Raw genomic sequence first — 17,900 nt, 5'->3', positions numbered from 1 at the left:
TAGCTCAGTGAAATCAGGGTATTTATGCATTGCTAGATTTACGTAAGCTTGTGTCCAGAAGGGCTGAACACAATGAAAGTTTAGGCTTGAGTCAAGGTTTAGTCCACCATAGCCTCATGCTGGGAATGGGACTAAATTCCTCTTGGTTCCTCACTTCATTCCTTACTCCAGACCTTCTTCTGCATCCCCAGCCACCTTCTGAGCTGACCCAGGGCTTTCAACCTCAGAATGGGCCTGCAGTCCTGCAACCCTGGAGGGTGGCTCAACCAGCCACCACCAAGGAGCTGAGGAGCTGCTGAGGGTTAATGCCCTCACCCAAGACCCTGCTCCTCCACCTCAGGTGTCCTTGGAGAGAATCTGCGACCAAAGGCCTGCTCTCCTCACAGATAGACTATGTAAACTACGGGGAGATGGGAAATGTTGACAAAAGGTCCTGGAACATTTCTGGTCTCCAAAGTGACCCCAGAAATGCTTTTCACCAGCACACATGTACATTGGGCAGGGAGGCTGTCTCTGTTGTATAGCCTTGGAAACAAGTACAGCTGCTCTGGCTGATGCACTGGCACAAACACAGCAAGTTGTGTCAGTCTTGCCTTGGTATAGTTCAGGTAAAATCACCATTTTTTCCCCTGTTTTGTAGGCCCTAGCATTTCCTCAGGACACTTCTGGGAGGCACTGAAAACCCCTGGAAAACACTTTTCTATAGCTCCCCAGGACACCTGCATTGAAAGGACCCTGGTGAAACAGTCCGTTTTGGAGAGATCCTTGAGCAGCAGCCAGGCTGCTCTGGAGCTGAACACAGGACTGACTTTTTCTCCTTTGCTAGACACCACCAAGGGAAGGGATCCTGAAACAAGACTCTGAAGCAGGCCAGGCAGTGCCCAGTGCAAAAAAGGGAACCAGATCTGTAGCCCTCCAGGCATTTCCAGCAAGGATAACTGCCATTAACCTCTCCCTTGGAACAAGAAGGTGCAAATGAGCCCACAGTAGCGTCCTTTCTTCAGGCTGAACAAGATTGATTGAAAAACAAATTGGCGCAAATAAAGCATGTAATTAGATTAAAGCCTCTCGCCTGGAGCAGCCAGGATGGAAAGCAGAGGCTGGTGGTTTGCAGAACTGAGCCCATGGTCCTATTCCTACCTCTGCATCTTCTGGCATGGCCAAATGCCTGGATGCTACCAGGTCTCTGGAGCAGAGTTGCCAGCATCTTGCAGGAAGCCAAGGCAGCTGCCACTGCCTCCTTCACTCCTGCTGCTGGCACAGGGGGCATGAATGTTTTGCCCTGGCCGGGGGTATCCAACCCACACATCTGGCCTGGCTTAGGGACTCTGCCTATCCCAGCACCTCCTGTCCAGAGGCATTGAAGCCCTGAGCGCTGGGTGGCACCTCTCCATGCGTCCCTGCAGGAACAAAGCCCCAAGCTTGATGCCGAGGCCTTTGCTCAGCCCTGGAGATGTGTGGGCTGCTCTGTGCTGGTCCCAACTGCACTTCACTGCTGCTGAGCACTTTCCCTTCAGAAACGGGTCCCCAGCCCTCCGCAGCCAGCCAGGCGGCAGCCCCGGACCTGTGCTCCAACCACTGATGAACTCCAGAATTGCCTCTTGCAGCCTCCCCCGGGGACACGGCTTTGTGCAGAGCCGCAGTCGACATGATTAAATGCATTAATAGGAAACCATCTGTCTTCAGCAGTATGGGCCACCCTATAAATCCCTGGGCTGACAGCAGCTCTCCAGCTGAGCGGGCTGCGTGCTGGACAGAGTGTGGCGCGGGTGCACGGGCACAATGTGGCCAGAGCTGGGGGCAAATCTGACTTGCTACTGCAGGGAAAATGCTACGATTGAGAGCAGGTGCTGGGGGCAAGTTTTGCAAAGAAGGCTTATCCCCAGTGCCATCCCCCTGGCACAGCTGCTGCACTTGGAGGCCAGCACAACTATCCTTGTGGTGGCAGCGTCCCAGTGCCAGGCACACGGAGAAGTAGAGATGCAGGGATGTGGGAAAGCCTGAGAAAAGATTGTAAGAGCACATTGCATCCATGCAGGACAAATTTCTGCACTTTCTTTCCTCTTTCACAGAATTTGTGGAATATTGTGAAGAGGCCAGTAGAAGTTTCTTCACTGGACAGCCCTCACCTCACCCCCTTATTGTGCTCAAATCCATTCACTGTGGATCACCGTAAAGAAAACCCTCTTTTCAGAAGCAAGCTGGGTCCCCTGGCCAATCAATCAGTCAATCAATCACTCAGTCAATCCATCATTCTCTTACAGCCTAAGACAAGTAGAAGAATACCCGTGCAGGACCGCATTCACTACTCATGAATGTACTCGGCTGGATAAAAAGATAGAGATCCCCAGACTGAGCCTAGATTTCCACCTGGGTGACCAAAACAAGAATTTGCCCTCTCGATTGTACCACAGATGGCTGTGGAGACCCTGAGTCCGTCTGCAGGACACTTCTGTCTTCTGGCATTGCTGGCACTCGCTGTTGGGATCGCTTCCTCAGAGCTGGGAATCTCCTGCTACCAAGGCATAGCCTCCCCCACAGCGTGCCTCTTCCCACGCTTTGGGAACGTCTGTGCTGAGACAGAGCAGGCAGGGAATGTGCTCCAAGCCCATGCGGGAGCCCTTTGGCTGGGAGACGAGCGTTTCCGAAGCCCGTGTGGAGCTGCCGCCAGCCCCTTGCTCTGCTGAACTGCTCCAGATGTGTGAGCACAAGCGCGAGCGTGCGCGCGCACTCACGCCAAAGCCTTTCCAGCTAATATCAGAGCCAGGTGATGACCCAGACGCCTCACTACTTGAAATCGAATAACCTAAGGCTAAGCAGTACTCTGCCTGCAGTTCTGCAAAGCAAAAGCTTAGTGATTTCCTTTGTTGGTCTGGAGAAAAATCTAGTCTGAAATCAGGAATGTCTTCAGATTTTTCCTTTTTGATATATATTGGCTGAAAAACCACGCTTTCTTCTGGGTCTTTTCAAGGTTCTTTTCATGCTAAATTTGCAAGGTGTTGCTATAGGTATGTCTTTTCCTTGCTCTCAGTTTGCCTCTTTTAAAGGAGATCTGCACAAAGAACAGTCTCTTACATTAATGCATGTTCTTGCATTTTACTCAACTGTTCCTACAAGTAGTCGAAGAGCCCTTTCAAAGACAGGGGATATACAATGGATAGACAGGTTCAGCTGGAAACCCTTGCCCTGGAGCATTCTTGCGTGTTCTTCCTCTTCCCAGCAGGCTGGAAGGACGGGGCTCAGGAGGGTCCCAAAGCAGCTGCCAGTGCCAGGAGGCTCAGGATCCCACGCTCCACTGATCAGTCGAGAGCAGCCCTTCCTCCTCCATTCAGTACTTCTGACCCCATGCAGCACACCTGGGTGCAGGAGCATCTGAGCCTCTGCCAGACCCCTGCACAGAGTGGGCTGCAGGAGGGGTCATCACTGTAGCTTGCTGATCCGAGAAGCTAATGCTTCTAATTGCCAAGAGGACCCAACCTAATCCTAGCTGAGACCTGGACCTGCAGCCACTGGAATGCTTGCGCCAAGTATGTCCACCTGAGATTCTTGAAGGGTTCAGTGCATGTTGGGAGTCACTTCTAAGATAAAATCTGTGAACTCCATATGGTTGCTGCAGTTGGAAATTCAAGAGCTTCCAATCCTGAAGCACAGGTTGTGGAGAAATGGCTCCAGTCATTTCCAGTTCTGTTAGTTCTTCTTTAAGCCTTGATGCAAACTGGGCCCTGAACTGAATCCTTCCCTCCCTAGTTGCTATCTCTGCTGAAAATGCAGCAGAGACATGTGAGACATGTGACATGTGAACTTGAACCATCTTGCTGGAGCTGGTGCTATTATGATGGATTTCATGTGTCCTGATGGAGTCCTTGCAGGATACTAGCACATCTTGTAATAGTCATGACTAGCTTCAAGAAAAAAAGTGAATTCTTGCACCATTTTCTTTTTTTGGCCAAATGTGTAATGGAGATTTGGGGTGGGAATTGCTTCCTTAAGCCCTCTGAGAATATATGGTAGCTGTTCCAAGAGCCCAAGAGTTTGCATGCCCTTGTTTAAGCACAGGAAAATGAGCTGGGTCCTTGCTGGCCAGATCAAAGCCAACCACCGCTTTTACCCCTGCTATGGACTCAACATCAACATCAGCACTTTAGTTAACTTTTGAAGAGGAGGCCCTTACCAGCAGCCCAGCTCTTCCAGGACTGGAGTTTGACCCCATGTCCTACCCCTCTTGTGGAGCTACACAATACCAGTGTCTCTTCTGCTCACTGTCATTTTCCAAGAAAGCCTCACACCCCTCATGAATGTTGTGGAGGCAGCTGGCTGCTCACATGGTGTTGACTGCTTGTTTCCAGCTTCTCATTAAAAGGAGTTATGGTACATTTAATCATTTTCTCATGTCACTTTTCTGTTGAAGATGTTGCTTCAGCAGTGACCACAGTGTTTAAAAGACCTTGAACAGCAAGGTAAGTGGACCACAACCTTTGGGAGTGATGTTGAACCTAAAGTACCATGTTCTTCAGAAACATATGGGTATAAACTGTCCAGTAGGCTGGAAATAAGGAGGTGTCTTCCAGCTGCCATAGCCATGAAATTCAAGAACTGCCCAACATGCAGTGGGAGCAAATGATTCAATTCATCTTCAAATGGTGCTTGATGAAGCTATGCCTGGGCAATATGAGTGTCTGTAGTAGCAAGCCTGAAGGATGCAGGAGTTTTCTTTCTTGTTTTTTCCCATTACAGGACAGCTGTGAATCTGTGACCACCCTATGACAGTCTTTGTTTTGCTGTGCTGCCATGAGACCAGACCTGTCCCAGAGAGTGTTTCTACTGCATACCACAGTGAGTGCCCCTGAGATGATGGGAGTACCTGAGAGCAGTGGGTTCTTTCTGAAACAAGCTTTGCTCCATTTCATCTCAAATTAAACCTTCTGATCTTCACTCAAATGGGAAAATAGCTCCTTTTAAGGAGCAGACCAAATTTGGCCATCAGAGCAGGATGTTGTCACTGATGGCAGCCTGTGGCATCTAGATCATTTGGCAGGTGAAGAGACAGGAGCGTCAAGAGAGGCCAATGTTCCCCATTCCCAGCTCCTGCTTGTGGCATCCAGCTCAAACTTGAAAAATTTGCCCCGAAGTCCAATTCTTTAATTGGAGGGCAGCTGTCCCCCTATGCAGGTGGGTGCCCATGTGCACCCCATCCGCTGGACTGCCTGGGATGCTCCTGGACTCTATGGCAATGAGCTCTGCATCATGATGGCACCCGACACCTCCTGGGTCTTGCCTTTCTCTGCTCTACAGAAGCTGACTACAGCGGGCCAGGTTAAAGCAGGATCTCAATGAAGATCCTTTCACCATCCAAAGAAAGGACCTATTTCCTCCTGGGAGAGAGGATGTTTTCAAGAGAATGTTTTCTACTGTTTCCTACAAAGTTGTTATTTTCCCGGACTGAAGCCATAACCTTTGTGTGTGTTTTTTTCCAAGTGAGACACACAGGCAGGAACAGTCTTGAAAGGCTTAGACAGCCTATGGGATTTGTCCTTTTTTTTTTCCCTTGTGAGGATTTCAGATGGTTCCAAAACAGAGACCAGGCTGCCCATCTCCCTTGCCTTACCACTTCCGGAAGATATTAATCACACTTGCATACCGCAGCATCTAGCCTGGGCCCTCGTCCACCGCTGTATTGGATTGCCTGTAAACTTTGAGCAAGTTGCGATGTGGAGCCAATTTTTTTTACGAGCCTGTCTTCTCTGAGGGCTGCATTGTGCTCCCCAAGTCTGGATGGTGAGGCCACAACTCAGGCGTTTCTCAGAATGAGTGGTGCTCGCCGGGCTGTGGCAAACTCATGCTCTTCAGCATCTCTCTCCTTGCCCCCACATCCTGCCTCTTCCTCACCATCTATGTACAAAAGGGCCTGTACATGGATGTACAGGCTCAAAACACTTTGAGCCCAAAGGTCTTCTGGAAAGGTCAGATCTAGTCTTGAAACCTTGAAGGCCTCTTTCCAGGGGAAAACCATGCAAAGTTGTATCAATCCACTTTCCTGTTTTTTATTTAAGCCCACGAGCTGAAATCATCCACCTAAGATAATAATTTCCAAGCCAGTCTGGATTAGATTCGGATAAGAGACTGACTGGCTGGCAGGTTTGTAAACCTTTCCCTCTACTCTTATTTCTGTCCTTTCACTGTGCTCTTTTTCATCTGCAAGTGGAACCAGAAAAGAAAGGGCTGTTCAGAACTTGAACTGGATGTTTGGAAGTGCTTTCCTAGCCTGGACACAAAACCAAGGAGAACTCCCTCCTCATCCTCAAATCTAGCATGGGAAAGCATCAATGCATTTAATCTAAACAAATCTGTTTTGGCTATTTTCCCCAATTTGATTCGGACCTCTGAGGGCTAAGTGGAGCCAGGCAGGACGCCCCCCACACCAAAGTCAACATTGTTCCACTCACTTGTACCCAGGCCAGCTTTGGCCCATGCGTTTTTGAAATTTACCCCTCGTTGACTTAGATCATTGGTGACACTAATTCAGTTCTTGGCGAGGAAGCAGCTTTTTGTTATGCTCAGCTACAAACAAAGGAAATAAAGCAGCATCTTTCCCAGAACTGGTTGTGCCCAAAATCTCCTAATTTCTTCTGGATTTCCATCCTTATAACCCATTGCTATCGTACCATGGGAGGCTCCGGCTACTCCTCCAGCCTTCATCAGGGACATCAATTTAGCAGTTGCCAAGTACCAGGAGTTTCTACAGGATGCTACAGGGTGATGATGGGAGCTGTGCGATGCTGAGACCTGGGGCTGTCTGATACTTTGTCCAACACTCTGAAAGAAAGGCATAAAATATGGAAGGTTCAAACTATCTGGACAAAGTGCTGCTTAAAAAGCCCAATAAAAATCGCTGTGAGAAGAATTATTATCGGGGCTGTGAGACATCAGGCCCATCAGATTGCTCAGTTTGGCTCAACCTCCGCTGAGCTGTTAGAGAGCGCGCCACACGTTGTGAGCTGCTCCTGGAAAGATGGATTGGCCTACTGTAATGGATCCAGGCAGGGAATGGGGAAAGCCTGCCTTCAAATAATGCCAGAATCCAAGAGACTCTGTCAAGCCATTTTTCATTGCTCCTAGGACTCTTGGTTTGCTCCCAGCCCACGTATAACCCTCTCAGCTTCTAAAAAGGCAGCTCTTTTCTTAAGCTTCTAACTCTTCTAAGGATTTTCTGATTACAGGCTTTAATCACACCCAGGAAAATAAGAAGAGCGGCTGAGTTACAGCACTGAATTACTGCCAGCCTGAGGCATGCATCTCTAAACCCTCCAAGCATCCCTATTGACGTTCTCCCACCATCTTCCAGGCAGAGGGTAGATGGATGTGTGATGTGGAGGACTGCAGTACCTAGGATGCTGCTAGAGGATCCCAAAAAGATGCACTGAACCGCTTCAGTCCCTCAACCTTGCTCACTCCTCACACTGCCAGGCTGGGGGGCCCTTAGCCCAGGTCTGGCCCCCATCCCACCCGCAGCAGTGCTTGGCACTGAGCTCATGGCAGTGACTCCCAGCCTGGTGCTCCTGCAGGTCACACTGCCATAGCACATCAGCTCAGGGTAGGCACTGACAAACGCTGTAGCCAATCGAGATGGCATGTGGAATTTAGGATGGCCAAATGCGATTACTCTACTTGGCATTTGCCCAGGACAGTGCAAGAGTTTCTCAGAAAGGAGATGTTTTTTTTTTCCCCAGCTTTGTTGGAAACCAAAAGCAGGACATGGACTGGGAGATGTGTGTCACCCGCAAACCACTCCTCACCCCATGAATTGTGCAGGGAGCAGGGCTGGGGGCTTCCACAGCAAATTTCTTTCAAGACAGGATGTTGGCTGATAGATGTGGGTAAATACTGCTTCCTCCAAGCCCTTTGCCTGCATTCAGACCCTGCTCATGGACATGCTCTGGGAAGATGTGAGAGAACATGGGGTCTGGCAGGAAAAGAAGCTGTGAATAAGTAGCAGAGAATCTCCTCAGAAAAGCCCTTTTCGACTCATGAACAGAACTATGTCCAGAAGAAATGAGCGCACAAAAGCAGCAAAAAGACCTCAAGAGTTCTCCGTGACCAGTTCAAATGCAGACTGCTCAAGTGTCACATTGTGACACCATCTCCAAGCAACTGGCAGGCAATTTAGTGTGGTAAGTTGCATGCAATGCTAACCTGAGGGGTCCTCAGGCATCAAAGACTGGACAGAGAAGCAGTATCTTACTCACCCATGAATGCACTCCATGCTGCAGAAGCCTGACCACAGCCAGGAGAGGTTGTTGACTCAAGCTGGGCACTACCTTAACAAATGGCCTGGGCAACGGCACTGGGTGGGATATGTCTTTGTCCCTGGCCCTTCCTTCCTGGAGCAGGAAGGAGTCCATGGAAAGGGATGACTTGGAAAACCCGATATCTCTCCCACATTCCTAATGATCTGTCTTTCTCACCTTGCCTTTCCCCTGTGCTTGCAAGTGGAAGAACAGGACTCTTTGGATGACTGGGACCACTGCTATAGCAACCAGCATCATTCCACCACACTGTCAACCAACATCATAATACCACACTCTTACAGCAACCACATGCATCTATCTATAATGAGGTTTTGGGTAAGAGCTCCCTGGTCTGAATGCCTGGTGCTGGTTCTGCTTCTGGGAACCAGTCGTGGTATGAGGAGACTGTGCAACTGCTCAAAAGGTTGCATGTTAGCTCCACACAGATGGAGTGTGCTTTCAGGAGCGAAGGTCCTAGCAGAAATGGCCATGACAAGACATGGCTATGGATTTTCAGCTGTCAAATAGTCATATTTGTTGGCAGAACCTGTGAAAGTCTCTCTGGCATTCAGGTCTGCTCTGCCATCTCTGCCATATACTGAGAACAGTTTGGGCTAGGGAATGTGTGAGGATGGGGAATAGACAGACTCTGATGTGGAACATAAACTCACAGTGTTCCCAGGCCATTTTTTTCTGCAAATCACTTCTAGATAGCAAAATCCTGTGATCAGCAACATCCGAGCCGGAGGCATGCTGGCTAGGAGCAGATTGTTGGTGTGAGTCTTAGAGTTCCTTCCTGTGCTTCAGGTTACAGAAGACACTTCAAGAAGCACATGCAAAGCAACAGGCACAACCTCTAGGCTGCAAGACATTTCTTGCGCCTACCAACCCAAAATATTAGAGTGTTGCTCCTATTGTATCTACAGGAGACAGAACTTGGCTTTAAAGCAGTCCTATAGGAAGTTCTGAGCTTTACCTTCCCATGACACTGGACTAAAGGCCTCAACCCTTTGCTTCCCAGGTTTGCCATCCTGGGAATAGTTCCTGAGCATACAGCAATGCACACAGCTGTGTGAAAAGCTCTGACATGGGTGCAAGCAATTGTCTCAGAGTTCAATTCAAGGTGACATTCATCACTTTTAGTATAAAATCCTTAATTTATGAACCTCCCTACACTGGTGAGACAGAAGTAAACAACCCTTACTCTCCGTATCCTTCGCAGACATGGCATTGTTCAAACTTTGCAGGAATCTGTGAGCAGCTGGACAGGATAAGTTACTGTGCCTGGCTTCCCTAGGCCCTCTGTCTTGAGCTGTCAGTGGCTGTTCAGACATGCCAGACCTTGAGGGAGTTGTATACAGGCCTCTGGAAAGTCCCTCTGTAACATGGAGAGGACGAGACTGTAAAACCGAAAGAGAGGAAGGTGGAGAACTTGGCCAAACTTTTCTCTTACCCTCCTATGGCACTTCTGCCTGGAAAGAAAACCATTGAAGTTTGAACCACTGCCCTCAGTTCAGAAGGTACATGGCAGACTCTGTCAATTCACCTTTGATTTTATGTACCTGAACATCATGCTATGATTTCACGTGCCAGCCAGGACTCACAAGGTGAACAGGCTTTTCTCATGCCATGTCCTACCCTGAGACGGAGCTGGAGCAACTGTTTGCCATTGCTGGCCACCACAAGGCCAGCAACAATGACACACCTGGAAGCTGCGGAAATGCACTATTACACTGAGACTGGTCTTGAGTTCTTACCTCTTTCCCATCAGGTGTTGATCCCACTTTGGGCAACGTTGGAGTGCTTATAGATTTATCCACCTCTGGGAGAAGAATATCTGTATCTTCTATGTACACCCACTTGCTCCTAGAAGCACCCATCTATCTCTGAATGTTGCACACTTGTTTCAAAGACTTGGACATTTTGGAAGTAAGAGGTATCCACTTCATCTCAGGCAATAGAGTATTAGTTTAAGATATCTCAAAAGATGATCACTCAAAACGACATTCACTGTCAGGGCACAATGAAGGGGTTTTAGAAGAAGAGACAACGTACCTGCAGGTTCTTCTGTGCTGCTGGCTGCAGTCGTGGGGGGAGCAGCAGGGATCTCTGTGCAGCAAAGGGCAGAACAAGCAGGAAAGGAGAAAATATAAAAGGAGGAGGTGTTATTCCAGATCCCGAGAGCCCATGCCATGCACACAGCCCATTTACCCCTTCTAAACATATCTACAGTTAAGATGTGACCTGAGTATTGCAAGAACCTTAGAAAACTGCACAGACTACCACACCAGGCAGACACATCACAAAATCCTCCCAAATGGGTGTGGAGAGGTGGAGAGAGATATTTTATACCAAGAACATTGTGGCTTGTAGCTAAACCAGGGAAGTGGCTAGGTGATTCCAGATTTCTTCAGCTGCTGTCATACGGCTAGCTAGCTCACTGATGTGGTGCCAGGTGAATGCTGCGGTGTACACTTGCAATCTAATGCAATTGCTAAATCTGTGGTGATGGTGAGCTCTTGCATGGACTTGGAGGATGCACAAGCCAGACAACTCACGGCTGCAAAGTGTCCGTTGTCAATGGGAAACAGGAAAAGGGAACATTGCTGCCTTGTGCTATCCTGGAGTGACCCTCCCTTTCAGCTGCAGTTTCCATTCCCATCTGAGGAAGTGCTATCTACATCCCACTCCTTGGGGTGAGATAGGATGCAAGTAAAGTATCACATCTATTCTCTAGGACAGAAATATTATCTCTCGTATTTAAGGGAAAAGCAAATATATCTGCTGCCAATGCACTGGCCTCTGGTTTTGATTTTGGACAGGCTTTGTGTACAGAGCTGAAACCACATGATGTTCTGGATCTTCATGCCCAAGTCTGGCTGGGCTTGTTAATGTCAAAAGGATGGACTGCAGATGGGGAACATTAGATGGTCTCAGCTTCAGCAAGGTGATCTATTTTCCCTCAGTGCACTTAGGGAGCTCTCATGAATGATATCTGCTGCATATTCAAGGACCAGCAGTGTGATTCGTGTGCATCCATGGGAAATTGAGTGGGGGAAAGACCTACTGGTCAAAATCTTTTGTCTGATTGTGTGGGTGGAATTTAACCACGGGAGAATCAGAGCACCGGCAGCCAGTGTCTCCATCTGTCTGTGCTCGTGCACCTCTGTCAAGAACCCCCTGGCCACAGAGTCTGTCTGCACTGCAGTGACTGCGACGTACATGGGTGCAGCCCAACAAGCACTAGATGGCTTTTTTGCACTGCTCACCCTCCTGCAATTCAAGCTGGGCAGCAAAAGCCCTTGTGGGCTGCCTGCTCTGTAATTAGATGGTAGCTGAACAGGCGGCCCAGCCTTGCTGAAGCTGGCGGCTTGATGGATGCTCATGCCTGCTGCTGCGGGCTGCAGTGCAGGCAGGACCAACATGTGGTCTTGCTCATTCCCCACAAAGGGATTTTTATGTGGCCATAAGTCTCTGGGACAGGAAAAATATATAAGCAATGGTAAATCAGAGAGTAACTGCACTCTTGCAGGGAAGGCGGATGGACTCATGCACATGTCAGCACTCTCCTAGTTCAAGACAAGACAGCAATGTGGGCAGGTGTGAAAGCGAGTATCCTTTGCTCTGCATGTATGAAATATATGGGTATGTTTATGAATTACACATACACCCACATAGGATATGCTGAATAATGTTTTTCAAGGATGAAAATGTGGTCTTTTTCTTTTTTTTTTTTCTCTTTCTTATTAGATGAGATACTCATGTTAACTGGAACCTGTGACTTAATGGGCAGGCAAGAGCACTGAAGTCCTTGCAAGCACATTTCTGTCAAAAGCTTCAGCCTGTGGAAAAATCTATTTTATAGTGACAAATAATTGAATCCAATAATGGGAAAAAAAAACCCTCCCTGTGTGTCAGTGGTGTGGGGCAGGGAGCTGTGTGTCCCACGGGGCCGGGCGGACGGCAGGACCCCGGGGTCCCCGTGCCGTGCCGGGCCATGCTGTGCTGGACCGAGCCGTGCAGGGCCATGCTGTGCCATGCGGGCAGTGCTGTGCCATGCCATACTATGGTGTGCCAACCCATGCCATGCCATGCCATGCTGTGCCACGCCATGCAGTGCTGTGCAGTGCAATGCCGTGCAGTGCTGTGCCATGCCATGCCATGTGGGCAGTGCCGTGCCGTGCCGTGCCATGCGGGCCGTGCCAGGTCGTGCCATGCGGGCAGTGCCATGCCATGCCATACCAGGCAGTGCCGTGCCGTGCCATGTGGGCAGTGCCATGCCGTGCCGTGCTGGGCCATGCCGCCAGGCTCTCACGCTGGTGTGCGGCTGCTAGCCGCTGATTCGGCAGCTGGCAGGAGTGCAGCCCCACTCTGAGGGCCTGGTTTGATCATGTTGAAATCCTGTGTCTGTCTTTATTTAGTGCGATGAATCCCGAGGGAGGTGATGCAAGGAACAATTTACCCTCTGATTTACCATGGCCCTGGGGGAACGATTAATGATAAACCTTTGCACATACTTGCTGCAAAGCATACCGGAGCCATGACTGTAACATCTTGGGGAAACAAGCATCTGATTTGAGCTCTTTCCGTCCCATTGCGACACGGGGAAGAATGAATCTCAAGTGACCAGAAACCACTGCGGAATGTTTGTTAGCTGCAGTCGGAGAAGGTGGAGAAAGGCTATCATCTACACTGTGATTTGGCAATGGTGGCACTGCGAGGCAGACACCGGGGGTGGACAGGGCTGGAAGTGATTGCGGGTTTCTGGCAAAGACTTGGTTCTTTCAGCCTTCACCTTTCTTTCCCTGATGGGCCTTTTTGTTGTTTCCCCTCTAAGCAGTTGTAGGGAGCAACTCTCTTTCCCCAGCATGTCCTGAGTTTTTGATGCACCAATTTGAGGAGGCAGGTGGGGAAGACTAGCATGATTATGTTTGTGATGCATTATAGGAGCCCCTGGATGAGCCAACATCTAAGCACCAGGCACAACCTGGGGTGCTGGGTAGCGAACATCTTGCCCAGGTATCATGCACTCAGCAGCTTGAGCTGCCCCACAGCCCCAGTGGGCTCAGGAGGACTTAGATGGGGATGTGGAGGGAAACACGGTGGTGACGAGACTATGGGCATTGTGCCTGGTGCTGTTGCTTCAGGAGTAGATGGCAAAAGTGATCTTGAGGAGGCAAACTAGAAAGCAAAACTAGGGAATCAAGTAGGAAAAAAAGCACGGGCTTTTGGCCAGGTTGTGTGAGTGTAAGATATCGAGTAGCAGCCCAGATTCTCCCAGCTGCGTTATCACAGTGGCAGCTCAATCCAGCCGGCAGCATTTCCGATTTGATCTCTGGGCCGTTGCAGCATAGCCTGGTTTTCAAAAGAAGTTCTGCTGATAGCAATTTGCCACAGGATCCAGAGCTGACATGGTGCCACAAAGCAAATGTGCTCCCCAGCCACCTCTGGGGTCTGCAAAGTGAAATCACAGATTTCTTGAGGGTTACTAGCTACAGATGCACTCAATCTGCCCACCATGACAAATGAGCTACATGGAAGCCAGCGTTGTATTTTGGATGTATATGTGCCCATTTTTGCTAGTGTGGCTATCTGGGATTCCCAGATGGCCTCTTCCCCTCTGCGCTAACCATGGACACATGCACAGCCCAGGTTAGTAGCCACTCAGGCTGGCAGGGCAACCGCTGAGCATGTGCTTTGTTCCCAAAGGTTGTGTTAGAGGCCAAATCCACTATGTTAGACACAGAAAAAGCGGTCCACCTACTTATGCAGGGGGCGATGGGTGACCGGCTTTGCTGGTAGCCTTTGGCACATCGATTGCACGTGATGCCTGTCACGCCGTCCTTACAGGGACACTGGCCCGTGGTCTGGTTGCAGGTCTGGCCAGCGGCGCCCACAGGGTGGCAATCGCATTCTGTGGGGGGAATACACAGCAAAAGCGTCAGCGCAGGAGGTGAGAGCAAAACCCAACACGTTGGCTCACAATGGATTCAGCTCCACCTTCTCCATGAATGTGTCCTCCAGTCAGCAGTTGTGGTCATCTGAAACAAAGGTGACATTTGGCACATTGGATTTGAACAGCCACCACTTCGGTGGGAAGCTGATGGAGGTGACCCTACCGCTGTCAATCACAGTGAGGAACCAGGGACGGGAGAAGGGACACGTTTCTTGGACATCCTCCTTGCTCTGGTGGCCCATACCGGCTATCTGAGCTGGGGTGGCAATGGGGGGCTCTGTTCTGAGCATATCTGAAGGTGGCTGCTGCAACAACGGGGTCCACAAAGCACAAAGAAGGAGGTCGCAGGACTCATCAAGCCCGCTCCCGAACCCATGTCAGTGGCGCATAGAAAACGGTCAGAAGGAAGGAGTGTTTCTGCACAGGAGATCTCAGGCAAGAAGCAAACACTTTTGGGACATTGTGAATTCATTTCACATCCGATATGAAAAAAAGCCCTCTTTTCAGTGCTGTTGCTCGAGCCCTCTCCCCGCTGAGCAGCATCCCTGGCAGCTGGTGCTGAGGGCGCAGGAAGGAAATGCCCTGGTGGGTTGCGTGCAGCCTGGAGGACCTGCTGTTTCCAGCCAGATGGATGGAGGCTTGACTGCGGAGCCGGGCAGATGTGAAGGGTTTGGCAGGGGATGTAAATACTGCACTTGAAATCATTCACCATCTCATTTCCCACAGTGGGACTTACCGGCGCAGCTGTTTGTTAAAAAAAAAAAAAAAAAAAAAAAAAAGAAAGAAAAAAGAAAAAAGGAAAAACAGCATCGGGGCCTGTTATCATCACTGCTCCAAAAGGATTACAGCCTCGCACATTTGTTAACAGCCCTGATTTCTAAGAGCTGTGAGCTCAGTGCCAGACTGTGGTCTGCCCCTGCTGAGCTGCGGCAGGGAAAGGCAAGAAAGCTTTCCTTTTCTTCCACAGCATCCCCTGGACGCAGCCAGCCAAAGCCCTGTCTGGGGAGCTGATCCCTCTCTCCCCAAATCCCTTGCGGATGCTGGCTGCCAAAAAGAGGATTTGAGGGCAAATTGCCCCCCTAGCTTTCTGAAGACCAAATGGGCCTGGAAAGGGGCTGCTCTGTGGACAGGAGATTTGCCAGTCAGCTCCAGGAACTCAAGCTGCCTGGCATGGCTTCCAAACACCCCAAAATCCCACTGTGGGAGCATATTGCCCCATGAGGGATGGTGCTGAGGGCCTGCACACTCCTTAGACACTCATATTGGTTTGAGACATGTTGCATCCACATTGGGAGCAGCATCTCACACCCAGCACTTCCTTTGGGCTTGGTGCTGAAGACCAGATGTCGCTCCCCATCTTTCGGCATTTCCTCTGCCAACCTGGACCAGGACCATGTATCACTGCCCATGAAAATGCTCCGGGCAGTCGGGAACGCATCTCTTGGAAGCGTTACGGTCCTCATGTGCCAACACAAAGCCACCCCTCCATCCCTCTGGCCATCACCAGTCTGCTGCAGCTCACTAACCCAGTGCCCCCCAGTTTGACCTGCTCTGCCTGTTGTGGGTTACTGGGCAATACGTCCTGAACTGCTTGAGTACTACTGGCTTTGAACTGTGCAGGAAAATCTTTGCATGGTGGTGATGCGGGAGCTTTTGCTGCTCTCCTCCTGCCTTAATACTCCTGAATTGGGGTTTTTCTTACAAGTCCTATTCTCCCTCTTACACCTTACTTTGCTTGAATACCTGCATGAAGCAGAAAAACAGTTTGCACTGGAATTTTTTTTAACAGATCCTTTTTTTTTTTTTTTTTTAAAGATTAAATTGGCATGGTTTGTGATGAGGATGGCAGGAAACCCTGCAAACTTTAGCCATGAGAGACCTGCCACAGGAGAAGAAATGGAAGCGCAGGAAGCTGGAGAAAGTCTAAAGGGAGCAGGAGGGAAAGGAGTTAAAGAGGAGAGACCAGCAGAAAGGCAGGATTTAAAAGAGACACAAGCAAAGCAGGGAAGGGTTACACAAGAAGTGGCAAAGGGCAGGAGGAGTGGAAAGGAACATGCCTCATGTTACATCGCCTGCAAACCCCCATCCTGTGAGTAATCCTCACCCCAGCAAACAGATTCCACTGATTTCAGTGGGACTGCATTGATGAGAGAGGGGAAAAGAAATAAAAAGGAAAAAAAAAAAAAAAAAAGGGCTTTGCGATGAGTAAGGTTTGCAGAATCAGGCTCCTGGAGGACAGGCGTGGATCTGCTGAGCGCTGAGTTCTCTTTTGGACACCATGTAAATAAATGGAAACGCTGCTTCCTTCCCTCATGAGGTAATGCCTCAGCAAGGCTTTTCCAAAGCTGCCAGGGTATTTGCATAGCCACGTCTCTCTGAGGTTGTCTACTTTGTCCCCATCACGACTGGACACCTGTGAGGCTTTGCAGCCCTGCGGCACCCATGACATGGCCAAGGCTGCCGAGCAGTTGAGCAACAGAAGTGGACATCACCTGTCCTTGATCCCAGTGCCGTGCCAATGCTCTGCGTGAGAGATTCCTCTCTGACAGCGGAAGCTGCTGCATGATGTACTTTCTGTAACCAGCCCCAAACTCTCGCACCAGGTCACCCTGCCAAAACATTTAGGACCCTGAATGTACAGGATGACTGCCACATCCTCAAATATGTGGACTCAGTTTGACTTTCCTGTCTTCCAGAAAACCCTTTGAATCAGCAGCAACTCAACTTTCCTAGAGTGGTGAGCTAGGAAGCGGCCCCAAGAGTGCCTGCAGATGTACATACATATTTGCGGTCCCTATCCCAGAGGAAATGAACCAGTGCCAGCAATTAGAAGCAATTAAAGGCAATTTGCAATTTCTTGGCCAGTGCAAACACTTAGAGCCAGCATTTACAGGCTCTTCTCAATCCCCAGCCATGGAGTAGCTGAGCTGCTGGTGGTTAATGCTAGTTTTGCTAGCATGATTCAAATTCCTTTGAGTTGTAACCCTAAATTGAGGAAAGAATGCACTGTAATCACAAAGGGGATATGATTAGTGCAAACATCTTTTTGGCACCCTCACTGACATTATGTCATGGACCTTTTGAACATGTTTTCATGCCCAGGCTTTCTGAGGATGCATGTGTTTGTCCATAACTCCTGCAACGCTGAATATCTGCACTCTCTAGCACCAGGTGAAACAGAGACCATGAAGCAGCAGACACGAGAATTCATCACAAACTGCAGCAAGACGATGCCTGAGGCATTGCTAGAGATGACAAGAGTGCTAATATCTAACCTTGCTTCTGCAACACTATGCCTTGCTCAGAAGGATCATTCCATGAAGGAGGAAACAAAGCTCAGAAGAGCAAACAAGAACGGTTTTTATGCAAGAAAATGGTATGCTTTTAATCTGTTAGTTCATACAGCAGCAAGTAGAAGGCAAGTAATCCCAGTGATTTAGTAACTCTTTCAGAAAGTCTTTAAGAAAATTTGTGGTGTTTGTGGCAGTCGTGACCAAGAATTACCAGTGAAAAATAAAGTTGTTTCATGCTTAAGAAACCAGCTATGGAGCAGAAAACAAGAAATAAGAGCGCATGATTTAGCTTTCAATGGAGAATGAGTGTAGCAATTTGGTTGTCTCTGTCCACAAAAGCTGGTTACTTTTATAAGAGACAGTGAC

At 49.3% G+C, this 17,900-nt stretch overlaps 1 protein-coding gene across 1 annotated transcript in view; it reads right to left on the bottom strand.

Annotated features, from left to right (window-relative positions):
* NTN1 (netrin 1) overlaps positions 1–17,900 on the bottom strand; it is a 93,550-nt gene that overhangs the window by 13,963 nt on the left and 61,687 nt on the right. The window contains exons 3-4 of the mRNA XM_026043618.1: positions 14,050–14,199; positions 10,341–10,394 (exon numbers count right to left, since the gene is read on the bottom strand). Of these exons, the coding sequence (XP_025899403.1) occupies positions 10,341–10,394; positions 14,050–14,199 (204 nt within the window). The remainder of the gene's footprint in view (positions 1–10,340; positions 10,395–14,049; positions 14,200–17,900) is intronic.

The sequence above is a fragment of the Nothoprocta perdicaria genome, unplaced genomic scaffold (assembly GCF_003342845.1).
Source record: "Nothoprocta perdicaria isolate Ctin4 unplaced genomic scaffold, notPer1 scaffold_331, whole genome shotgun sequence".
Lineage (NCBI taxonomy): Eukaryota > Metazoa > Chordata > Aves > Tinamiformes > Tinamidae > Nothoprocta > Nothoprocta perdicaria.
The sequence above is the reverse complement of the archived record's forward strand: the minus strand, read 5'-3'. Positions and strand labels throughout refer to the sequence as shown.